Raw genomic sequence first — 27,511 nt, forward strand, 5'->3', positions numbered from 1 at the left:
AATGTGTTTGAGCCAATCAGCTGTGTTGTGACAAGGTGGGGTGGTATACAGAAGATGGTAATTTACCAAATAGGGCTAAGTCCATATTATGGCAAGAACAGCTCAACTGGCCTCCCGGGTGGCGCAGTGGTTAAGGGCGCTGTGCCATCAGAGAATCTGGGTTCGCACCCAGGCTCTGTCGTAACCGGACGCGACCGGGAGGTCCATGGGGCGACGCACAATTGGCCTAGCGTCGTCCGGGTTAGGGAGGGCTTGGTCGGTAGGGATGTCCTTGTCTCATCGCGCACCAGCGACTCCTGTGGCGGGCCCGGCGCAGTGCGCGCTAGCCAAGGTTGCCAGGTGCACGGTGTTTCCTCCGACACATTTGTGCGGCTGGCTTCCGGGTTGGATGCGCGCTGTGTTAAGAGGCAGTGCGGCTAGGTTGGGCTGTGTATCGGAGGACACATGACTTTCAACCTTAGTCTCTCCCGAGCTCGTACGGGAGTTGTAGCAATGAGACAAGATAGTAACTACTAACAATTGGACACCACGAAATTGGGGAGAAAAAGGGGTAAAAATTCCACACAAAAAGAACAGCTCAACTAAGCAAAGAGAAATGACAATCATTACTTTACGACATGAAGGTCAGTCAATGCGAAACATTTCAAACTTTGAATGCTTCTTCAAGTGCAGTCGCAAAAATCATCAAGCTCTATGATGAAACTGGCTCTCAAATCAAATTTCACATACGTGTTTAGCAAATGATATGAAATGCTTGTGTTTCTAGCTCTAACGGTGCAGTAATATCTAACAATTACACAACAACACACACAAATCTAAAGTACATGAGGACCGCCACAGGAAAGGAAGACCCAGAGTTCATTAGAGTTACCAGCCTCAGAAATTGAGACCCAAAGAAATGCTTCAGTGTTCAAGTAACATTCACATCTCAACATCAACTGTGTGAATCAGGCCTTCATGGTCAAATTGCTGCAAAGAAACCACTATTAAAGGACACCAATATGAAGAAGAGACTTGCTTGGGCAAAGAAACATGAGCAATGGACATTAGACTGGTGGAAATCTGTCCTTTGGTCTGATGAAACCAAATATTTTATTTTTGGTTCCAACCGCTGTGTCTTTGTGAGACGCAGAGTAGGTGAACGGAAGATCTCCGCATGTGTGGTTCCCACCATGAAGCAGGAGGTGTGATGGTGTTTTGCTGGTGACACTGTCAGTGATTTATTTAGAATTCAAGGCACACTTAACCAGTGTGGCTACCACAGCATTCTGCAGCAATATGCCATCCCATCTGGTTTTGGCTTAGTGAGACTATCATTTGCTTTTCAACAGGACAATGACCCAGCACACCTCAAGGCTGTGTAAGGGCTATTTGACTAAGGAGAGTGATGGAGTGCTGCATCAAATTACCTGGCTTCCACAACCACCCGACCTCAAAACAATTGAGATGAGTTGGACCGCAGAGTGAAAGAAAAGCAGCCAACAAGTGCTCAGCATATGTGGAAACTCCTTCAAGACTGTTGGAAAGGCATTCCAGGTGAAGCTGGTTGAGAGAATGTATTACGTGTTATTTCATAGTTTCGATGTCTTCACTATTATTCTGCAATGTAGAAAATAGTACAAATTAAAAACCCTTGAATGAGTAGGTGTGTCCAAATGTTTGACTGGTACTGTATATGTATTTTTTACATTTTTATTGTTGGACATAAGACTAAAATCCCTTGGAGCTGGTGTTTTAATGCTGGAAATCTGTTCCCCAAAGTATTCCCACGCATAAAGATATGTGTGCTCTTATACAAATGTAAGCAAGGTTTGAAATGATTGTTTTAGTCATTGGGTAACACTTTACTTGACACTCAGCGTCATAATATGGTCATAACACTGTCGTGACATATTGCATTATTTTACGGCTGGTTATGACATCTTCATAAGTGTCAAAACCTACCACACAACGCAAAATATTCCATTACACCATAGCCTACATGTCAACAGTACGTTTATGTCGCACAACATTTCATGAAATTGACCATATTAAATTGTAATTTCGCACAAGGGAAAAAACACATTTGAATAAATGTGCGCTTTGACACTTATGCAGGTGTCATAACCAGCCATAAAATAATGCAATATGTCACAGATGTAAATATATGTGTTATGACGCTGGGTGTCAGGTAAAGTGTTACCCAAATATTAAATCTGTTTGGGCTTCTTGCAGAAAATGTGCAGTCTACAAATTTTTTGTAATTATGTTCCGGTGCCCTGACCATCATCTCAAGAAAAAAATTGTCCCACGGCTGAATTTAGTTGTTAATCCTTGGTGTAGAGGATTCCCATCCTCTAGGCTAAGGGGTGGCTGTAAACATAAGGGTTGAGTGTGTGGGTGTCTGGGCTGTGAATTGACCAGATCTAACTCCTCACATTATCAGACCAGTGTGGACTGGCTGAGGACTGCCTGCTGTTTTCTTTAAGTACACACAGACTGAGCTTTTTCAATTTTTATTTTATTTATAGCGACCTCCAGTTTAAACTGAATTATTATGAGGCTTTATCAGGTGTCAAGTCTGAGGAGCTGGAAGGCAGATGGCAAGGCAGAAATCAGGAAATGTCATGGGGGCTGTGGGGGTTGATGAGGCTCTTGAGCAGTGTTCTGACATCTGTTGCTGTGGATCTTAGTCATTCAGAACCCAACTCAGTATTAATACCTTCTTGTTTTAGATATAACTTCACTCTGTTCAACAGTGTTGCTGGGTGGTATCGTAAGTTCTTCACTTGCACCCTCTCTCGCCTTCAAGGAATCCTACTTGGTCCAGGTGTGCGGGCAGAAAAAAAATATTCATACGTTGTACTCCCTCAATACATTCAAGTCATTTTTTCATAATTTAAAAATGGTTGCACTCTCTGTCTCTAGTCTTAGTAGTGACCTCTGGGTAACAAGCCTCACAAAAGGCCCAAAAGGACAATGCCTCTAAAGTGCTACCAGATTTGCTAGCTGGCTATGAGGAAAATTTTGGGGGAAAGTATCAGATAAGTCCCCGCCTCCCCCTTACTCTATTCCCAAATCTAGGCGGATCGTGTTTTGCCGACAGGTCTGTGAGGGAGAGAAACCGTATCTGGGCTCTGAGATCACTTTACCATTTATACAAGTACCGGCCTAGGATTCCTCTCAAAGCCAGGACACATAATACAGATGAATTGCTCTCCTAAAAAAATATATTTAGCAAAACCACAGTGCTAATGCTACGACTGCTACTACAGTTATGTCTGTCTTTGTGACACACAAAACAAAAAAATACAATTTAACATCATTACAACTCAAGCAATTGGTGAGTTCAAAACATTTTATTCTCCATTAAGAATTGAATAGGGTTCTCGATTTGTCATTGTCTTTTGGTTTAATAGGCAGTGTCATGAACATAGTTTGGACACAAGTGTGAGTACTAATTGTTTTGATATGTTCCGGGTGGCCTCTGAGATTAACATTGACGAATACACGGATATGGTGACTGAGTTTCAGGAAATGTGTAGGAGATGTTGTACCCACTGACTTAAAACCTACCCAAACCAGAAACCCTGGATAGATGGCAGCATTCATGCAAAACTGAACCAACGCATTTAACAATGGCAAGGTGACTGGGAATATGGCCGAATACAAACAAACAGTGTAGTTATTCCCTCCGTAAGGCAATAAAAAAAATTGCCAAATGTCAGTACAGACACACAGTGGATTCGCAATCAAACGGCTCAAACACGAAACGCATGTGACAGGGTCTACAGACAATCACGGACTACAAAGGGAAAACAAGCCACATCGCGGACACCGACGTCTTGCTTCCGGACAAGCTAAACACCTTCTTTGCCCGCTTTGAGGATAACACAGTGCCACTGACATGGCCCGCTACCAAGTGTATTGCTGTGGGCTTTCCTTCTCCATGGCCGACGTGAGTAAGACATTTAAGCGTGTTAACCCTCTCAAGGCTGCCGGTCCAGACGGAATCCCTAGCCTCAGAGCATGCACAGACCAGCTGACTGGATTGTTTACGGACATATTCAATCTGTCCCCTATCCCAGCAAAAGTAACGGATCCTCAACACAGGGGCCCTAAAAGGGTGCGTGCTCAGCCCCTACCTGTACTCAGTGTTCACCCACGCCTCCAACTCAATCATCAAGTTTGCAGACACAACAGTAGTAGGCCTGATTACCAACAATGATGAGACAGCCTACAGGGAGGTGGTGAGGGCCCTGGGAGAGTGGTGCCAGGAAAATAACCTCTCACTCAACAAAACGAGCTGATGGTGGAATTCAGGAAACAGCAGAGTGAGAACGCCCCTATCCACATCGACCAGACCGCAGTGGAGAAGGTGGAAAGCTTCATGTTCCTTGGCGTACACATCACTGACGATCTGAAATCGTCCACCCACACAGACAGTATGGTGAAGAAGGTGCAACAGAGCCTCTACAACCTCAGGAGGCTGAAGAAATTTGGCTTGGCCCTTAAAACGTTTACAGATGCACTATTGAGAGCATCCTGTCAGGCTGCATCGCAGCCTGGTATGGCAACTTCAAATGCAGGGCTCTCCAGAGGGTGGTGTGGTCTGCCCAATGCATCACCGGGAGCAAACTACCTTCCCTCCATGACATCTACAGCACCCCATGTCAGAGAAAGGCCAAAAAGATTATCAAGGAGATCAACCACACGAGCCACGGCCTGTTCACACCGCTATCATCCAGAAGGCGAGGTTAGTAAAGGTGCATCAAAGCTCGGGACCGAGAGACTGAAAAACAGCTTCTATCTCAAGGCCATCAGACTGTTAAGTAGCCATCACTAGCCGGCTTCCACCAGGTTACGCAACCCTGCACCTTAGAGGGTGCTGCCTTACATACTGACTCACTGGCCACTTTAATAATGTTTACATACTGCTTTACTTATCTCATATGTATATACTGTATTCTAGTCAAAGCCACTCCGACATTGCTCAATCTAATGGGGCGGCAGGGTAGCCTAGTGGTTAGAGCGTTGGACTAGTAACCGGAAGGTTGCAAGTTCAAACCCCCGAGCTGACAAGGTACAAATCTCTCGTTCTGCCCCTGAACAGGCAGTTAACCCACTGTTCCTAGGCCGTCATTGAAAATAAGAATTTGTTCTTAACTGACTTGCCTAGTTAAATAAAGGTCAAATAAATTATATTTCTTAATTCCGTTCTTTTACTTTTAGATGTGTGTATTGTTAAACTAGGAACAAAGGCATTTCGCTACACCCGCAATAACATCTGCAGAATGTGTATGTGACCAATAAAATTTGATTTCAACATTTCACCTAGGCTATGCTTTCCCATGCTTGTGAAACTTTTACCTCCAGTACTCCCTGTTAACCCAAGAGTGCATGGCCACTCACGTCTCCAACTCAATCATGAAGTTTGCTGAAGACAAATGTGGTAAGGCCTAATCACCAACCACGATGACACAGGAGGTGAGGGCCCTGGGGGAGTCGTTTAAGAAAAATAACCTCTCCCTCAACAAAATGAAGATGCTGATCGTGGACTTCAGGAGACAGCAGAGGAAGCACCCCCCCTCATCCACAGGGCCGCAGTGAAGAGGGTGAAAAGCTTCAAGTTCCTCAGTGTGCACATCACTGACAACCTGAAATGGTCCATCCACACAGACAGTGTGGTGATGAAGGCACAACAGCGCATCTTCAACCTTTTGGAGGCTGTAGAAAATTGGCTTGGTCTCTAAGACAAACACATTTCTACAGATGCACCATTGAGGGAATCCTGTCGGCCTGGACATGTCCCGAAGCCACACCTGCGTTGTCTTGGTGTGTGCTTAGGGTTGTTGTCCTGTTCGAAGGACAGGTGAACCTTCACCCCAGTCTGAGGGCAGACAGAGCTTTGGATGAGGGTTTCATCAAGGATCTCTCCGTACTTTGCTCCATTCATCTTTGCCACGATCCTTACCAGTCTCCCAGTCCCTGCCATTGAGAAACATCCCCACAGCATGATGCTGCCACCACCATGATTCACCGTAGGGATGGTGCCAGGTTTCCTCCAGACAGGACACTGTGTTCAATCTTGGTTTCAAAAGTGCAGAGATGCATTTCTTATGGTCAGGTGCATTTTTGGAAAACTCTAACCGGGCTGTCATGTGCATTATACTGGGGAGTGGCTTCCATTTGGACACTACCATGAAGCCTGTTTGGTGGAGTGATACAGAGATTGTTCCCTGACCAAGGCCCTTCTCCAACAGCTTGGAAAATTCCAGAAAATTGTGTCATGGCTTTAGAAGCTTCTGATAGGCTAATTGACATAATTTGAGTCAATTGGAGGTGTACCTGTGGATGTATTTCAAGGCCTACCTTCAAATTCAGTGCCTCTTTGCCTGACATCATGGGAAAATCAAAAAGAAAACCACCCAGAATTTTTTTTTAGGCCTCCACAAGTCTGGTTCATCCTTGGGAACAATTTCCAAATGCCTGAAGGTACCACGTTCATCTGTACAAACAATAGTACGCAAGTATAAACACCATGGGACCACGCAGCAGTCATACCGCTCAGGAAGGAGGCGTGTTCTTTCTCCAAAAGATTAACGTACTTTGGTGCGAAAAGTGCAAACAGTTACAAAAGTATCTATATCCACAGTTAAACGAGTCCTATATCGATATAACATGAAAGGCCGCTCAGCAAGGAAGAAGCCACTGCTCCAAAACTGTCAATAAAAAAGCCAGACTACGGTATGCAACTGCACATGGGGACAAAGATCCTACTTTTTGGAGAAATGTCCTCTGGTCTGATGAAAAAAATATATAACTGTTTGGCCATAATGAGCATTGTTATGTTTGGAGGAAAAAGGGGGATGCTTGCAAGCCAAAGAACACCATCCCAACCGTGAAGCACGTGGGTGGCAGAATCATGTTGTGGGGGTGCTTTGCTGCAGGAGGGACTAGTGCACTTCACAAAATAGATGGCATCATGAGGATGGAAAATTATGTGGATCTATTGAAGCAACATCTTAAGACATCCGTCAAGAAGTTAAATCTTGGTCGTAAATGGACAATGACCCCAAGCATACTTCCAAAGTTGTGGAAAAATGGCTTAAGGACAACAGTCAAGGTATTGGAGTGGCCATCACAAAATTCTGACCTAAATCCTATAGAAAATGTGGGCAGAACTGAAAAGCGTGTGCGAGCAAGAAGGCCTAAAAACCTGACTCAGTTACACCAGAACGGTCAGGAGGAATAGGGTAAAATTCACCCAACTTATTGTGGGAAGCTTGTGGAAGACTACCTGAAACGTTTAAACAATTTAATGGCAATGCTACCAATTAGTATGTAAATTAGTATGTAAACTTCTGACCCACTGGGAATGTGATCTAAGAAAAAAAAGAGTCTACTATTATTCTGACATTTTCACATTCTCTAATTTCAGTATATTGTTAGGTATGATGCACCTGTGTTAACATCTTTTAAATATGTGTATGCGACCAATAACATTTGATTTGATTTCATTTGAGGGGAAGAGTGGGTACTTGCATTGTTCCCAACCAAACATATTTTTGACATGCATGTCTGTCCAGCAGGGGGAGCTCTAGAATGTGATGAAATGGTGAAAAATAAGCTATTAAGAACACTGCAAAACACATGAAAGTGTAATAAGGTGAAGGTTTAATAATGCCTATGTTTACTGTCACTGACAACCTCTGAAAGCTGCAAGATGTTTTTGTTGTAATATGCCCAAATGTATTTGAGGAAGTACTTCCACTATCCCTTTGATCATCATCACCACAACCTGAGGTGGTATTTTATAAATGCCCGTTTATCTATCTGAGCAAGAACCATCTGAGCTGATGCAGGGAGGATAATTTTTTAAAGATTGCAAAGCAGAGAGAAAATAGGTTATTTAGATTATTTTGTGCAGCCATATTCTGACAGTTGAGCTTGGTCACAGATTGTCAGCAATGAGTTGCCAGCGTACACTGGAAGCAATCTGTGACACCCATGCCTGCACCCAGACAGGGGTACAGACACACATAATCTGCACAAGTGCTTGGTAATAATAAGTGAGAAGGCAGTAAGAGAACGCAACCTCTGTGCATTATTCCCACCCAAACATATTTTTATTTTTATATGTGTGTGAGTATCTGTCTGCCTGCCTGCCAGAGGTCTAAGTGAGAGAATAGATTTGTTGATTCAAATCAATCCACAACAGCCAGGAAAAATTGAGTGGTGTTTAAACTCCTCCGCTTAGACGGTTTGTGTTCTCATCAATATCGTTAGCCATACTGCAACGATCTCAACATCGTCAAGTATCATTTCATCTCACTGAAAAACTATTGAGACCTCAGACATATAAATGCGGAATTCAGATTGCATTTTGGAAGACTCATTTGAAGGCTGAACAAAGAAGCTCCAGGGTAAGAAATCTTTCTATCTCCAACAGAATTTGTTATATGACTATTTCATACCTTAGTATTATTTAGCTGGGCCAGTCCGGTGCAGGCGTTAGCGAGCAAGAAGTCCCCACTGAGAACGGCCATCTTGTTTCCAAACTGCATGTCCTTCAGGGGTCCATCTGAGTTGGTCCACTCCTTGAGGTTGACAATCCCACGGTGCACCAGGAAAGCCGTGTGGATGAGCTCTGTGATTTCAGCCAGGTTCCGCTGGCTGCAGAGGAGAAAAACACATTTGACATCAATAAAACATCCAATTTAACACATACAGTGAGCTCCAAAGGTATTGGACAGTGACACATTTTGTTGTTTTGACTCTGTACTCCAGCAATTTGGATGTAAATATGATACAAGGTTAAAAGGATACTTTGGGATTTTGGCATTGAGGCCCTTATCTACTTCCCTAGTCAGATGAACTAGGGGATACCATTTTTATGTCTCCTTTATGAAGCAAGTTAAAGGTAGTTTCATGAGCCAATACTAACTAGCGTTAGAGCAATGACTAGAGGTCTGTGGGTATCTGCTTTAATTTGAGGGTATTTTCATCCATATCGGGTGAACCATTAAGAAATTACAGTGCTCTTTGTACAATGTCCCCCCATTTTAGGGGACCAAAAGTTACAGCCACACAAATATCATACCCCCAAAACATCCTAAACTCTCACCATTACAATAAGAGGGGAGGTTAGCATATATATTTGTGCGTCTAACTTTCTCACTCAGAATTATTTAAAATCAGAGTAGCTTCCACATCCATGTAGAAGTGTTTAGAAACATATTATATTCTTATTTACAATAAAAGTGACTCCAAAATGACAATACATTATTTACCATTCATTTCTATTGGGCACAAAATAATCAGAAACACAACCAAAACAAATATCCAACCAATATAGTCAATATTTATGTAGTCATTGCGTGCAATGAATATGGGACCAAATACTACTTTAATACACATAAGTGAATTTGTTCCAATACTTTCGGTCCCCTAAAATGGGTGAGGGGGGACTATGAAAAAAAAAAAAAATGCTGTAATTTCTACATTTCTAAAGCTGAGGAGTGGCTGACGGTCTGTACTTTAACCTCAGTCATTGTATTATTTCAAATCCAAAACAACAAAATGTGTCACTTTCCCAATACTTTTGAAGCTCATTATATTTCACATTCACTTCTACAAAAGCATGTATCAACAATGGTAAAGATCAAAAGTGCAAATTATAGGGCGTCTAATCAAAAACACACCAATGACTAATTGTGTAGACAATCCTCTAAGAAAACCAATGGTCCAGACCTCATGTCTCTATCATAATCCATGCATGGCCAGAATTAGGGTGACTAAATCAATAGATGTCAGACGGGGAAATAAGTGGTAAAAAGGAATTATCAGGGAAATTACATCGTGTCAGGCTGGATTATGTGCTAGTATTAAGGTTACTGGCTACCTGACAGGTTCACTTTCGCATTGAACTCGTCATATTTCTTCTCGAATCGGAAGGATATCGATTTTGAGACATGACGTAGTATTTTAGTATATTAATTTGAAATTCCTGTTAGTTTTGGAAGATTTCTCACAAAAACAAACTTAACTCTGAGCGTATAAGAAAGCTTTTCATTTTCAAAGTCTTTCATTTAATTTAGCTCTGTCATGATAATGTTCATTTTTTCGACCCGCTGATACAACCAACAACTTTGAAGACAACCACAAAATATAAAATCTTCAATTTTTCAGAGATTATTTATAAATAGATTTTATATAACCTGGAGAAAAAAAGATTACCATTATTGAGAAAGAAATAAGCCTTAACTCAGTGCTATTCTTGATTACCATAAAAAAGATGCTCAACTGGTTTTTCAACGGAGCTTTTGAACTTGGCCTGAGGAAGCCTATAATCAATTGTTGATTCATTCATTGCGGGTGGATAATTACGTCCCTCTCCATATGGGCTGAGCCTGCCAGGGCGAGACAGACAGGGGGATCTGTCTGTGGAGGGAGCCAGGGATGGGTGCACTGATGGCCACTTAGGACCATCTTTCAGCCACTGTGAAACAGTCCTGATAAGACATTTCAATTCCAGTCTGTCAATTCTAGTTGTTCCTGCCCATACTACGCCGTATAGCCTGACACATACGTGCTTTGTCTAACGGCAGGTAATTGCATGTTCTACAGTTGCTCAGAGAGAGTTGTTATTAAAATGCAATAATGTAATTTATTTCTCTGCTCAATCATATCTATTGTCCCCCTTCTGTGGAGAGGAGAAAATTTGGCAATGTCTTTCATTTCACTCCCTGACACTGCATTGATGTTATTGTTAACACACACAGGATTCAATTGTGTTGCTGTAAACGTTTTAACAGACAATTCAAGTTAGGGATGAAAATGACAGCCTAAATGTTGAACAATTGATCTAATTTAACAAGATGTAATTAAAGACCTTACATTCAAAATAGGCCTATTTGATTATTGGATTCAACATTTTAAAACAGTTTAATAATTTATATGTTCATACTCCCTACATCAAATAGTAACCTTGGTACAAATATATCAGACAAATACCAAACACATTGTTACTGCAGCAAAAGAAAAAAGCAGGATATTGAGTACATCCTGTACCAATGCAGCTAAATAATAACGTTGGCACTAGGAGCTATTCTGACGATATTCACCACTCCTCCCACCCCACCCTAGGACCCCTACAGAATCCTCGCCCCTTCTCTGCCTTAGATCTACAACTCATGATAAGCAGCGTCTTCGCCAGGAGAGGAAAAAGAGGACTTGTGTATAAATAGCTTCGGCACCCGGTTGCATAGCAACTGATGCCATCTCGCTGAGGCATTCCCGCCCCTAACACGCCCATTGTCCTGAGTGTTCTGTTCCATTTTCCTCCCTCTACAGGGTCCCCATTACCCTGCAATACAGCTGTGTATCTGGCCTCTCTCTCTCGGTCGGTCTTTATCACTCTCTGTGCTTCTGTCTTTCTCTCTCCATCTCTTCGATTCTGTACAGCTCTGGCCCGCTCTCTGTGTTTAGTTCCCTGGTGAGCCATCAGTATTGGGCACTGGAGTGGGAGACATTTTACAAATGCTGGCTGTCAGAAGGGGGGGAGAACATTCCCCTAGAGGTATCAATCAATCCCCCCCATCAGTGCTCCGGCCCAGGTGCTAATGAGCCCACCCTCTGACAGGGAAGCGGGGGTGAGACAGAAGAAGAGAGGAAAAGGGGGGTTGTGGTACAGAAAGAGTGAAAGGAGAAAATGAGGTGACCCAGCAGAGATTTCTCTGAGTGTGCGTAGACGTGTCCCCACAAGAATAGTAAACAAACACTAATTTGACCAACTGGGGACATTTTGTTAGTCCCCACAATGCTATTTCTAGGGGGTTTAGGGTTAAGGTTAGAATTAGAATTAGTGTTGGGGTTAGGAGCTAGGGTTAGGTTTAGTGTGTGTGTCTACACACATGTGATTGTGTATGCAAATGCAAAGGTCAGTGAGTACAATACAATAGTTAGTCATCATGAGTCACGACACATGACATAGAAGGCACGAGGTCATGAAACTGGATGCAACATCTTGCATTATGAGTAGTGTAACTTAAAAAAAGAATGATGTAGAGGTTGTGTATACTTTAAGCCAGTAGCTTTAAAAGTAGCACTCAAGAGCCAAAAAGGGTATCTGAACAGTGTGCGCGATGTCACATACAGTGCCTTCAGAAAGTATTCACACCCAATGACTTTTTCCACATTTTTTGGGGTTAGTGTGATTCAAATGGATTTCATTGTAGTTTCTTGTCAATGATCTACACAAAATACTCTAATGTGAAAGTGGAAAAAAAATCTAGCAAAATGTATGGAAAATAAAACACTAATATACAATCTCTTGCTTAGATAATGATTAAAACCACCAAGTCAATACATGTTAAAATCACCTTTGGCAGCAATTACAGCTGTGAGTCTTTCTGGATAAGTCTATGAGCTTTGCACACTTGGATTGTACAATATTTGCCCAATATTACTTAAAGAATTCAAGCACAGTCAAGTTGGTTGTTGATCATTGCTAGACAGCCATTTTCAAGTCTTGCTGAAGATTTTTAGGACAATTTAAGTCAAAACTGTACCTAGGCCACTCAGGAGCATACACTACCGTTCAACGCTGTGTACTACTCCCTTCACAGAACAGCACAAACGGTCTCTAACAAGAACAGAAAGAGTGGGAAGACCCGGTGCACAACTGAGCAAGAGGTCAAGTACTTTAGAGTGTCTAGTTTGAGAAACAGACGCCTCATAAGTCCTCAACTGGCAGCTTCATTAAATACTACCCACAAAACACCAGTCACAACGTCAACAGTGAAGAGGTGACCTCGGATGCTGGCCTTCTAGGATGAGTTCCTCTGTCCTGTGTCTGTTCTTTTGCCTATCTTTTATTTTTATTGGACAGTCTGAAATATGGATTTTTCTTTGCAATTCTGCCAAGTTTTTTTTCTCTAAGATTTTGCCTGTACTTATTAGCTCCATTCGGTTTCTTTTTATCCTAAAAAACTCCATAGTCCTTGCCAATGATAAGCATACCCATAACATGATGCAGCCACCACCATGCTTGAAAATATGTTCTCGTGATGTGTTGTGTTAGATATGCCCCAAACATAATGCTTTGTATTCTGGACAAAAAGTTCATATTTTTGCCATATTGGAAACAGTATGCATGGTTTAATATTTGTATTATTATATATTTATTTTATATATTGTGGAGAAACTACAATGTTGTTCCATCCTCAGTTATCCCCTATAGAGGTCGAACGATTAATCGGAATGGCCGATTAATTAGGGCTGATTTCAAGTTTTCATAACAATCGGAAATCGGTATTTTTGGCCACCGATTTGGCTTCTTTTTTTTACACCTTTATTTAATCTTTATTTAACTAGGCAAGTCAGTTAAGAACACATTCTTATTTTCAATGACGGGCTAGGAACGGTGGGTTAACTGCCTCGATCATGGGGCAGAACGATAGATTTTCACCTTGTCAGCTCGGGGGATTCAATCTTGCAACCTTACAGTTAACTAGTCCAACGCTCTAACCACCTGCCTCTCATTACACTCCATGAGGAGACTGCCTGTTACGCGAATGCAGTAGGCCAAGGTAAGTTGCTAGCTAGTATTAAACTTATCTTATAAAAAACAATCAATCATAATCACTAGTTAACTACACATGGTTGATGATATTACTAGTTTATCTAGCTTGTCCTGCAGTGCATATAATCGATGCGGTGCGTATCTTTGCTCCAATGTGTACCTAACCATGAACATCAATGCCTTTCTTAAAATCAATACACAGAAGTATATATTTTTAAACCTGCATATTTAGCTAAAAGAAATCCAGGTTAGCAGTCAATATTAACCAGGTGAAATTGTGTCACTTCTCTTGCGTTCATTGCACACAGAGTCAGTGTATATGCAACAGTTTGGGCCGCCTAATTTGCCAGAATTTTACGTAATTATTACATAACATTGAAGGTTGTGCAATGTAACAGGAATTTTTAGACTAATGGATGCCACCCCTTACGGTTCCGTATTTCACTGAAAGTGGTAGGCAGCAGCAGGCTCATAAGCATTCATTCAAACAGCACTTTTGTGCGTTTTGCCAGCAGCTCTTCGCTGTGCGTCAAGCATTGCGCTGTTTATGACTTCAAGCCTATCAACTCCTGAGATTAGGCTGGTGTAACCGATGTGATATGGCTAGCTAGTTAGTGGGGTGCGCGCTAACAGCGTTTCAAACGTCACTCGCTCTGAGACTTGGAGTGGTTGTTCCCCTTGCTCTGCATGGGTAATGCTGCTTCAAGGGTGGCTGTTGTTGTGTTCCTGGTTCGAGCCCAGGGAGGAGCGAGGAGAGGGACGGAAGCTATACTGTTACACTGGCAATGCTAAAGTGCCTATAAGAACATCCAATAGTCAAAGGTATATGAAATACAAATGGTAATGAGAGAAATAGTCCTATAATTCCTATAATAATTACAACCTAAAACTTCTTACCTGGGAATATTGAAGCTTTCATATGTTCTCATGTTCTGAGCAAGGAACTTAAACGTTAGCTTTCTTACATGGCACATATTACACTTTTTCTTTCTTCTCCAACACTTTGTTTTTGCATTATTTAAACCAAATTTAACATGTTTCATTATTTATTTGATGTATTAAGTTAAAGGGTTCATTCAGTATGGTTGTAATTGTCATTATTACAAATACATATTTTTTATCATTATTATTATTTATTTTTATTAAAATCGGCCGATTAATCGGTATCGGCATCGAAAAATCATAATCGGTCGACCTCTAATAATCTCCTATCACAGCCACTAAACTAAACAGTTTTAAAATCACCATTGGCCTCAGGGTGGAATCCCTTAGTGGTTTCCTTATATATATATTTTTTTTTTGCTACTGATTTAGGAACGGTGCCTATATCTTTGTAGTGACTGGGTGTATTGATATCATCCAAAGTGAATTAATAACTGCATCATGCTCAAAGGGATATTCAATGTCTGCTTTTTGATTTGTTTTACTCATCTATCAATAGGTGCCCTTCTTTGCGAAACCTCTGTTTTTTTTGCTTGAATCTGTGCTTGAAATTCACTGCTCAACTGATGGATCTCACAGATAATTGTATGTGTGGGGTACAGATATGGGGTAGTCATTTAAAAATCATGTTAAAAACAATTATTGCACACAGAGTCCATGCAACTTGTGTGACTTGTTGACCACAGTTATTTAGGCTTGCCATAACAAAAGGGTTGAATACTTATTGACTCAAGACATTTCATCTTTTCATTTTGTGAAACACATTTCAGCAAAAAAATATGTTAATCAAATGACAGAGATGTCAGTCAATTAATTTGTATTTTTGTAAAAACAATGCATGGCAATTATAATTATGTTAATTATAGAAGGAATGTAGCCAGCTACACTTCCTAATGTTAATCTTCCATTTTAAAAGGAGAATAAAACTTGTTTTTTTTGTAAAAGCATTTTCTTTCCTTTTCTGCATGACAAACGCAGAATCCTGACCCCTGGACTAAAATAATGTGTTATTTAACAAAATGCTTCATTAGATTGTAACTTCCCTATAGTAGCCACCAGCTGACAGCGAACATACACTCCCCTCTGTATTTATTTGGAAAGTGTAGCTAAAATGTTTAATTTGGCTCTATACTCACTTTGGATTTGAAATCAAATGTTTCATCTGAGGCAACAGTACAGCATGTGACCTTTTATTTGAAGGTATTTTCATACAACTTTGTTTTACGTTTAGAAATAAAAGCACTTTGTATCTATTAATAATTTAATGTAAATGTATACACTGGAAAATTATACTTATATTTGCATCAAATACACTATTTCATTGGAAGTTGAGTATTGGTTATATATAGCATACGATTACATTACGTGATGAATGATTATCACTGGCAATCAACAGTTAATGTTGCCCAGATTACCCAATATCATGGAATACGTGTGTGAATGTTTATAAAGACAAAAGGCGGACATGATAACAAAAATGTAGGTCAATATTTTCTTATGTAAAAAGTGGGTGAACGTTTGATTCACTAACTTTTTACGCGCTCGAGAAATCTATAGTGTCAACAGGATAAAGATGGACTCGCGCCTGTTAAAAGCCTACTGCGCAATTTATATTCCTTTTTTTTTAACACGCCAGCGACACAATTTAAAAGAAACGGTCGTGAGCAGAGTGTTTCTGATCGTGTTGACAATACATTTGTGTCCCTCCATTTATTATGATATGTTACATATGCATTTGTGGATGTCTATTATTCATTTCGTATGATTGATATGTTACGTCCTCCAATTCGCATGATTTGTTACGAATTCCAATACAATACAGTATGTTACGAATTTGTACGTGCAGTTTCACAATGAAAGCGACGAGCGCACAACACACAATCACTAAATATTTTAAACCAAGGCTACGATTACAGAGTTTTCCCGCCCGCCTGCCACTCTAGAAACTACTTTCTCAAAACTAAGGATTCGAAATCACGTTGTTATTTTACACACACGTTCAAGTTACTCTCTTTACTCGATGCTTTACTCATCCTTTTCTGAACCACTCTCCCAATTTGTAGCCTATGTCCTTTCATCATACTGTACCAGTAAAAATTTGACACTCTCTCATTTCAGGATTTATTTATTTTTACTATTTTATACATCAAAACTATGAAATAACACATATGGAATCATGTAGTAGCCAAAAGTGTTAAATCAAAATATATTTTATATATGAGATTCTTCAAAGTTGCCACCCTTTGCCTTTTTATTTACACCTTCATTTAACTAGGCAAGTCAGTTAAGAACAAATTCTTACTTTCAATGACAGCCTAGGAACAGTGGGTTAACTGCCTTGATCAGGGGCAGAACGACAGATTTGTACCTTGTCAACTCGGGGATTCAATCTTGCAACCTTTCGGTTACTAGGCCAATGCTCCACTAGGCTACGCTGCCGCCACAATGACAGCTTTGCACACACTTGGCATTCTCTCAACCAGCTTCATGAGCTAGTCACCTGGAATGCATTTCAATTAACAGTTGTGCCTCATTAAAAGTTAATTTGTGGAATGTATTGTTCTTAATCTGTTTGAGCCAATCAGTTGTGTTGTGAAAAGTTAGGGGTGGTATACAGAAGATAGGGCTATTTGGTAAACGACCAAGTCTATATTATAGCAAGAACAGCTCAAATAAGCAAAGAGAAATGACCGTTCATCATTACTTTAAGACATGAAGGTCAGTCAATCCAGAACATTTCAAGAACTTTGAACGTTTCTTCAAGTGCAGCCGCAAAAACCATCAAGCGCTATGATGAAACTCTCTCATGAGGTCCGCCACAGGAAAGGAAGATCCAGAGTTACCTCTGCTGCAGAGGATGCGTTCATATTACAGTCCAAATGAATGCGTCACAGCGTTCAAGTAACAGACACATCAACATCAACTGTTCAGAGACTGCGTGAATCAGGCCTTCATGGTCAAATTGCTGCAAAGAAACCACTACTAAAGGACACCAATAAGAAGAGGAGACTTGTTTGGGCCAAGAAACACGAGCAATGGACATTAGACCGGTGGAAATCTGTACTTTGGTGTCATGAGTCCAAATTTGAGATTTTTGGTTCCAACTGCCATGTCTTTTTGAGACACAGAGTAGGTGAACAGATGATCTCCAGGTGGTGTGATCGTAGGTGGTGGTGTGTTAGTGCTTTTCTGGTGACACTGTCAGTGATTTATTAAGAATTCAAGGCACACTTAACCCGCATGGCTTCCACAGCATTCTGCAGCGATACGCCATCCCATCTGGTTTGCACTTAGTGGGACTAACATTTGTTTTTCAACAAGACAATGACAAGCAGCCAACAAGTGCTCAGCATATGTGCGAACACCTTCAAGACCATTGGAAAAGCATTCCTCATGAAGCTGGTTGAGAGAATGCCAAGAGTGTGCAAAGCTGTCATCAAGGCAAAGGGTGGCTACTTTGAAGAAACTCAAATATATTTAGATTTGTTTAACACTTTTGGTTTCCACATGATTCCATAGTTTGGATGTCTTCACTATTATTCCACAATGTAGAAAATAATAAAAATAATGAAAAACAAACTCTTGAATGAGTAGGTGCTTTTGACTGGTACTGTACTTCTGAACAGCTAAAATTAAATAAAAATTGGTGGTGATTTGAACAAACCTTCCCAAAAATATATATGAAGGCTATTTGTATTTTAACAGATATTGGGGCAAAACTATCAGCGTTTGTGATGTAATCATTATAGTTATAAAAATAACTCTGCCTCCCAATAGCCAATGGTTGCCCATTGAAATCGCTATTGACTCTGTCTTGCTTGTTAATATACTTTGTATATAGCTTGCCTAAATAGCTGCATGTAGGCTAACTCCCCTTCTGAAAAAAATTACATGAAATCTCTAGACTGCCTGTTGTGTCATGCTTGCACTCCGAGTGGCGCAGCGGTCTAAGGCTCTGCATCTGAGTGCTAGATGTGTCACTACAGACACCCTGGATCGATTCCAGGCAGATTGGGAGTCCATAGGGCGGCGCACAATTGTCCCAGCGTCGTCCGGGTTTGGCCGGTGTAGGCCGTCATTGTAAATAAGAATTTGTTCTTAACTGACTTGCCTAGTTAAAATTTAAAAAATGAAATGTTTGATTTGATCACTGTTACAACAGACAAAGAAATATGTTTTTTCAAACAGGCGGCAGTCACAGAGTGAGTGAGCACAGCTGAATGGACTGAAGGAAGCGCGCAGCGGATCCAGCAAATACACAGAAATCTCTTTAGTCCAAAACTTCCAGGTTCCAGAAAATCAGGAACCGTAGCCACTCCAAATATTTCATGCATTCAATGTACTGCTAGGTTTTCTCCGCCAGGAAAAGATAAATGGTGTACTATGCATGTATGAACCCTACATTGCCATGTCGAGTCCAAAACAGAAGATTTTTAAAAATACAGTAGTTTCAAGATGTCGTTCATTCTCTTTAATCTGAATAGTTGGTCATGTCAATAGCTGGTGCCTTAATCTTACCAAATGATTAACCATGGACAAGTCACACTGTAAGCATATTAATTTCAGCCACCCCACAATATCCTCTCCACCCGCCCTGCTTGACAGACTCCCTCACTGATCCGATAGTAGAGGCAGTGCTACTTGCCAGCTCGGAGAAAAGGGGCCATTCAGACACCCAGCACATCACCTGCCAAACACAACAGCGACTTCTGGTAACCACCTGGCAAGGTTGTAGAGTGATCTTCACACAGAATTCCCTCTTCTGGGCAACATTCTGTGTTTGTGCGGTGTGCTTGTGTGCGTGTGTGAGTGAATGTCGTCATCAGAAAAAGAAAAAAAATTGGAGCTGGTGTGTGTGGGTGCTGTCAGATCAGGAGCAATGACAAGCATTTTCCTGTCTTTTCACAAAGTCAGTGGTAATTAAGGAAAGGAAGATAGAGGAATGTGAAGACAAAGCCCCAGAGAGGCGTGTTTACCTGGGGTAGATGCCACTGACCATGTCCTGGGGGACGAGGTCTGAGGCTGTGTGCTGGCTGGGACCGGCTGCCTTGGACATCAGTAGGACGACCAGACCCCTCATCTGAAGGTTGTTTCTACTGTCATAGACGAAGCCCCTGAAAAGAGGGACAAGCAACACATTTATTGTTGGGTAAGGATTTCGAAAATGTGGGAATACACCGTTTCATACACAAATCCATAAAACAGGCAGCCTTTGTGCCAAATCTAGACTTTGAATAAATTGAACATTTGTTCTTTCCCACACATTTAAAGAAATGTCCTTCAGGAGTAAGAAAAAAATGAACATACATTTCCATCATTCAAAAAATCCATTCTGACAAGCAGGGAATTGACTTGGGATGGCAGGCTAAGTAAGCAACCTCTTAACAATGACAAAGAAAATGGCCAGTAATTGTATGGAAATGAGATGTGGTGCAACTATGCTAATGAGACTGTGTGTAGCTTTCACCACCTCTCTCCAGGGGTGCCCCAAAAATCCCTTTATTCCCTCTCACATCATGGCTAAGCAAACAAAATGGCTAATTGCTGCTTCATGGGGGTGACGCATAGAGAAAGGTCAACACACTCATGAAGACAACTGCTTTTCAAGATCATTAATTCAGCTGCATTGCCAAAGGGTATTTGGGCTACATCATTGCAAATAGTGGAGGGGCTTTTTATTCAGTCAAGAGCTCTGCGTTAGATAAACATTTTCAGTAGCTGAAATGCCAGACAAACTTTTTTTAATTGCTAGGGGAAAGTGTCCACCTGAGAGCACAGCTATGGGGAGGCAAGGGAATAACTTGATTTGCCATTTGTGAAAATTTATGTCATTGAATGGACTGTAGAATATTGCTCCACTACTCCATGTTTGTTGGTGGACCCCACTCTTTGATGGAAACAAATATACATCTCACACAGTAGCTTTAAATAAGCAAGCTTTGACGTCATTTACAAAATAGCCTCCAACACTCTACTCAGCAAATTGGATGTAGTCTATCACAGTGCCAACCATTTTATCACTAAAGCCCCATATACTACCCACCACTGCGCCGGCGGCTAGCCTAGTGGTTAGAGTGTTGGACTAGTAACCGAAAGGTTGCAAGATCGAATCCCTGAGCTGACAAGGTAAAAATCTGTCATTCTGCACCTGAACAAGGCAGTTAACCCACTGTTCCTAGGCCGTCATTGAAAATAAGAATCTGTTCTTAACGGACTTGCCTAGTTAAATAAAAAAAATATCCATCACCAAACCCACTGGCTCCAGGTCATCTATAAGTCTTTGCTAGGTAAAGCACTGCCTTATCTCAGCTCACTGGTCACCATAACACCCACCCGTAGCACGCGCTCCAACAGGTATATTTCACTGGTCATCCCCAAAGCCAACACCTCCTTTGGCCACCTATCCTTCCAGTTCTCTGCTGCCAATGGACTGGAACGAATGGCAAAAGTCACTGAAGCTGGAGTCTTATATCTCCCTCACTAACTTTAAGCATCAGCTGTCAGAGCAGCTTACTACACCTGTACACAGCCCATCTGTAAATAGCCCACCCAACTACCTCATCCCACCCAATCCCTTCTGCACCCCAGTATCTCTACTTGCACATCATCATCTGCATATCTATCACTCCAGTATTAATGCTAATTTGTAATTATTTTGCCACTATGGCCTATTTATTGTCTTACCTCCCAAATTTTACTACATTTGCACACACTGTATATAGATTTTTCTATTGTGTTATTGACTGTACGTTTGGTCGCAGTTGTAAATGAGAATTTGTTCTCAACTGGCCTACCTGGTTAAATAAAGGTTAAATAAAAAAGAGAGACTACTGATTCATTAAAAGACCAAATCATATTGATCAGCTGTGGCACAACATGCAGTTCAAGCAGAGCTGCAAGTCTAGCACTGGTCTTGCCACTCTGGAGATAAAATTTCTGTGGTCCCGCGGGAGCGCTTAGACAGAGCACATCTAATCCTGTCCCCAGGGTGCCCCCTGTGCCATGAATCACACTCTCGTTAGAGCCCCGAGTAGACACCGAGCACCGCCCACTCTGCTCGAGCCCAGACACCAGCGTCCACAAGACAGTCTCCCTCCCCCTGACCCAGCCCTGCACCACAGGGAGGGGAGAGAGAGATGGGGAGAGGGAGCGAGGCAGAGGAAGGGAAGAAAGAGACAGACAGAAAATGAAGGGAGAGCAAACGGCAGAGGAAGAAGAGAGAGCGGGAGAAAGAGGTGGAGGAAGAGAGACGGGCAGGGAGAGGGGAATGGAGAGAGAAAAAAAGAAGGGAGATGATAGGAGATACGGTAAGTGCAATAGATAAGCGAGGAAAGTGACACGTCTAATTAGATCTGTTAAATCCAATGGACCCTAACGAAAACCATCACATGAAATAATGTAAGTTCTGGTCTGATACCATTATGAACACTGGAAAGTAACAAAAAGAACAGCATGTAGCCTAGGTGAACCACAACAGATTCAGAGATTGAGTTTTTAATAGTCACATGTACAGGGTTTCAGGTGTGATTGCAGAGTACAGTGAACATTTTAGGCTCCGAGCTTCAACATGCAGGACCAAGTGAAATAAAACAATGAAAATTGTAATTAAAAAAACTACAATATAAATGGCACTATACACACACATAACAACTGTAGCAGTGATGAATAAATAAAATGTCCATTGGGGTGGAGGCAGAGTAAAGACTGTTGAAGGGGTGGAATGACCATAGGGGGAGCAGCATGACCATTGAGAAGGTGTGGGGACCAAGTGAAATAAAAACAAAAATGATTAAACATTTTTTATGTTTTACTCTAATATACATATTAACAACAGTGATGAATGTCATTGAGGTGGGAGCAGAGTGAAAGTCAGTTTGGTGGGGGGAAGGGGGGTATCTGACTAGGGTTGGCTATTCAGCAGCCTGATGTTAGAAACTATTAGTCAGTCTTCCAGTTTTTGTCACGATGCTCCTGTACTACCCGCGTCTGATCGATTGAAGCGGGGAGAACAGGGCATGGTTTGGGTGGCTGTGATCCCTGATGATCTTCTTGGCCTTCCTGCGACACCTGGTCCAGCCTGGATCCTCCTGAAGTTCACAATCAGCTCCTTGCTGACATTGAGGGAGAGGTTGTTTACCTGGCACCAAGCCGTCAAAGTGCCTACCTCCTCTCTGTAGGCCGCCTCATCGCTGTTGGTAATCAGGCCTACTACTGTCATGTCGTCAGCGATCTTCATGATGGAGTTGGAACTGTGGGAGGCCATGCAGTCGTGGGTATACAGGGAGTACAGGAAGCGACTGAGCATGCACCCTTGTGGGGCACCTGTGTCGAGGAGGTAATGTTGCCTACCTTCACCCCATGGGTGCGGCCCGTCAGGAAGTCCAGGACCCAGTTGCATAGGGAGGAGTTCAGACCCAGGGCTGTGAACTTAGTAAAGCGCTTATAGGGTACTAAGGTATTGAAGGCTGAGATGTAGTCAATGCACAGCATTCTCACATATGCATTCCTTTTGTCCAGGTGGGTAAGGGCAGTGTGCAGTGCAATGACGATTCTGTTGTCCGTGGATCTGTCAAGGCGGTAGGCAAATTGGAGAGGGTTGAGTGCATTGGCGAGAGGAGGTGATATGGTCTTTGACTAGCCTCTTGAAGCACTTTATGTAACCAAATAATATGTATTCAAAAGGTAAAAACTGACATTACGAGGGGTGAAATTACACTGGAATTCCTATAGCTTTCAATTAAACAACGGCAACCACACCAAAAATGTCTGCCTATGGCGACTGGCCAAGTCTGCAGCCTGAAGATGACAAATGATTAATATGCATGCCAGTCTCTACACCATGGCAAATCAATCAATCATAATCACCCTCCTGCAAAGGGGTGGGGCTGGGATGAGTGCTGGGAGAGAGATGGGTCAATGTCATTTTAATGGGTAGGACTACATGTTAGCCACCATTTATTACAGTGCTCTCTGAATCTTATCTACCGGTCCTCTACCTAGACCTGCACAATTATTCAAATGTATCGCATGTAGGCCTACTGGCCTGTTTTGGGGGTAAAGCAGCAATAACCATTTCTTAAGTGAGTGCACAACCACTGAAGCCTTAAGCACTTAAAAGTAACATTTGGATAAACTCTTAGTGTACAAAATAGGATTTGACATCTACCTCTAAATATTTCCTGAAACCCTAAATGTGACACAAAAAAAGCAGGACAAAACTCAGTCAAAAACAATGGAAGCCACTTGATGAGAAAAGTCTAACTGTGTCAAGGTCTTTCCCTGCTACAAAGTGAAAGTTCATTTTTCCTGCATGGCCACACTAACTCCAGACTTTGGGCAAAGTTAGCTGAGCTGCATTTTTTAGAATGAAAGGAAAGGGAAAACCGAAACACAACTCCACAAGGGTCTGCCTGTCTGCTATTGTGGATATTTTTATCTGCGCTGCGTCTTGGGCAGAGACACAGTAGGAAATAGGAACCAGCCAACCCAAGCTGACAGTGAGGAGTCAGACTGTCAGAGGTCCACTTCACCCCCGCACTACAACACCCAAATGGATTGTCATATCAGATTTAGGTGTATAGGTTATTACACCCTTGAGCTACAGTTTCCAACACACTCGTCTGCAATGGCGGGATTGGATTCCAGCACTATCATTCCATGTCCCTTTCCTTATTTCTTACAGTGAGGAGCCATTCATCCCCAATGAAGAGAGATGGCACTGGAGGGTAATCCAACTACAGTGCATTCAGAAAGTATTCAGACCCCTTTATCCACATTTTGTTACGTTCGACATATTTGAAAATGTATTAAATAAGTTTTCCCCCTTCATCAATCCTAAACACAATACCCCATATTGACTAAGAAAACAGGTTTAGACATATTTGCAAATGTATTAAAAATAAAAAAACAGAAATACCTTATTTACATAAATATTCAGACCCTTTGCTATGAGACTTGAAATTTAGCTCAGGCGCATTCTGTTTCCATTGATCATCCTTGAGATGTTTCTACAACTTGATAGAGTCAACATGTGGTAAATTAAATTGATTGGACATGATTTGGAAAGGCACACATCTGTCTATATAAAGGTCCCACAGTTGAAAAAAATCTAACCATGAGGTCGAGGGAGTTGTCTGTGGAGCGCCGAGACAGGATTGGGTCGAGGCACAGATCTGGGGAAGGGTTCAAAAACATTTCCGCAGCATTGAAGGTCCCCAAGAACACAGTGTCCTCCATTCTTAAATTGAATAAGTTTGGAACCACCAGCTTCTTATAGCTGGCCGCCTGGCCAAACTGAGCAATTGGGGCAAAGGGCCTTGGCCAGGGAGGTGACCAAGAACCCGATGGTCACTCTGACAGAGCTCCAGAGCTCCTCTGTGGAGATGGGAGAACCATCCAGAAGGACAACCATCACTGCAGCACTGCACCAATTAGGCCTTTATGGTAGAGTAGCCAGACGGAAGCCACTCCTCAGTAAAAAGCACGACAGCCCGCTTGGAGTTTGCCAAAAGGCACCTAAGGCCTCGCAGACCATGAGAAACAAGATTCTCTGGTCTGATGAAACCAAGATTGAACTCTTTGGCCTGAATGCCAAGTGTCACGTCTAGAGGAAACCTGGCACTATCTCCACAGTGAAGCGTGGTGTCAGCATCATGCTGTGGTGATGTTTTTCAGTGGCAGGGACTGAGAGACTAGTCAGGATCGAGGAAAAGATGAACCAAGCAAAGTACAGAGAGAACCGTGATGGAAACCTGATCCAGAGCACTAAGGACCTCAGACACCTTCCAACAGGACAATGACCCTAAGCACACAGTCAAGACAACGCAGGAGTGGCTACGGGTCAAGTCTCCCAATGTCCTTGACCTTGAGTGGCCCAGCCAGAGCCCGGACTTGAACACAATCGAACATCTCTGGAGAGACCCGAAAATAGCTATGCAGTGACACTCCACATCCAACCTGACAGCGCTTGAGAGGATCTGCAGAGAAGAATGGGAGAAACTCCCCAAATACAGGTGTGCCAAGCTTGAGGCATCATACCCAAGGAGACTCTAGGCTGTAATCGCTGCCCAAGGTGCTTCAACAAAGTCTGAATACTTATGTGATATTTCCATTTTTTTTTATGTATAAATTAGCAAACATTTCTAAAAACCTTTTTTGCTTTGTCATTATGGGGTAGTATGTGTAGATTGATGAGGGGGAAATGTAATACATTTATAATAAGGCTGTAAGTCAAGGGGTCTGAATCCTTCCCGAATGCACTCTATCTAGCTGATAATTTAGAGAGAGGTAAAAAAAAAAGTTATATTCCCCTGCAATACCTTTGTTGAGGGGGTGGGAGGGTAAATGCTTAAGGGGTCATTTGGTCAAATTCAGCTATGAGGCTTTGTAATTAATCAATTTGAACTAAGTGATAGGTGTACTACAAAATCAAAGTTTTAACATCTAACAGAGGTCAAATGTTTAGATCAGTTAATGTCACTCTGTCAATGTCACACACTCATTTGGGGTTAATCATTTAACAATCTAAACAGCACAGATTCCATGGGACTTGTCATTTAAATTAAACACATTTAGAGAGATGGAATAATAAAACAATAAGTTTATTTTGTTTTACCTTTTAGTAGACTACAATTCACTGAAGGAAATTCACCAATATTGGCTTTCTTTTAGTTGTCATACCGTGATCCACATTGCATCATTGCGTCCATTTGATTTGCTGTAGGCTGTTTTTCGAAGCAACTTAGCCAATATGTTTTGTTATGTTTACATTTAATCTCAGGCTATTTTTTGGGCTTTGTTACATTTACTGGGTGACACTATTTGTCAGAGGAGGTTACTCTAGTCTACACAACTTTGCAGCCAATACCAGCAGGCACTGTACGAGGAGAATATTTAAATTGCCAGTACAAGCCACAAGGGGGTAGCCACTGTACCCAGCTCACTCCTCTTCAGCTCAGAGAAACAAGAAGACACACCAGTATCTTACTCTGGGAGCAGTAAACGCAACCATGAAATAAAATAAGAAATTCAAACTTCTCTGATACATAAGGATAGTTAATTATGGGGCTTTGCCTGTGACAACCATCCAGTCAATCACACTTGCTCTCAATACCAGCATCTTTGACACACCTCGCCTATAGCGTAGACACCTCAAATTTAACTCTAGACCTGGAAGACAGTTCCACTGCAAATTTGTGTTCCCCTCTAATCAGTGACTGATTTAGACCTGGGACACAAGGTGGCTGCAATTAATTATCAGGTAGTACAGAGAAACAGCAGGCTCTGGACCTTGAAGGGTAAGAATGGAATACCCCTGGCGTAGACTGTACTGAGGCACCAGAAACAATGGGTTTTCTAATGAAATGTAATTATGATAAATTAAAAGGAATTGTCCACTCAAAATACAACCTAACATGACAGAGTAGGTGCACCAATGGATTGGTCCTCTCAGGTTCTCTGCAAGTAAGAATGTTAAATAAAATTCTATTTGAACTTACACTCTGCCCGAATGTCCGTAGTGTTGGCCCTTCAGCTGCTCAAAATTTAAACAAAACCATGTAAACACCTGTGAGACTTCGGTTAGTGTGCATGACACACTGCTCACTTATCCTGGAAGCCAGCCGCATCAATGTGTCATAGGAAACACCGTCCAGCTGGCAACCGAGTCAGCTTGCATGCGCCTAGCCCGCCTCAAGGAGTCGCTAGAGAGTGATGGGACAAGGAAATCCCTACCTGCCAAACCCTCCCCTAACCCGGACAACGCTGGGCCAATTGTGTGCCGCCTCATGGGTCTCTTGGTCATGTCTGGCTGTGCCACAGCCTGGGATCGACCCGGGTCTGTAGTAACACCTCAAGCACTGTGATGCAGTGCCTTAGACAGCGGTGCCACTCGGGAGGCCCATAGACCCACTTTTTGAAGTAGGTTTAATAATACTTTCCTCTGGATATTTTCTCTCAGATTTCGACCAGAGACTGACCACCAACACCACAGACAATCGCCAGAGT

General features: G+C 42.0%; 1 protein-coding gene across 2 annotated transcripts in view; it reads right to left on the minus strand.

The window, feature by feature from the left end:
• The window catches only part of pdss2 (prenyl (decaprenyl) diphosphate synthase, subunit 2), a 57,978-nt gene that overhangs the window by 23,579 nt on the left and 6,888 nt on the right, over positions 1-27,511 (minus strand). For both annotated transcript variants that reach the window (XM_031828813.1, XM_031828812.1), the window contains exons 2-3: positions 19,483-19,620; positions 8,457-8,655 (exon numbers count right to left, since the gene is read on the minus strand). In XM_031828813.1, the coding sequence (XP_031684673.1) occupies positions 8,457-8,655; positions 19,483-19,620 (337 nt within the window). The remainder of the gene's footprint in view (positions 1-8,456; positions 8,656-19,482; positions 19,621-27,511) is intronic.

This window comes from Oncorhynchus kisutch, linkage group LG7 (genome assembly GCF_002021735.2).
Source record: "Oncorhynchus kisutch isolate 150728-3 linkage group LG7, Okis_V2, whole genome shotgun sequence".
Taxonomy (NCBI): domain Eukaryota; kingdom Metazoa; phylum Chordata; class Actinopteri; order Salmoniformes; family Salmonidae; genus Oncorhynchus; species Oncorhynchus kisutch.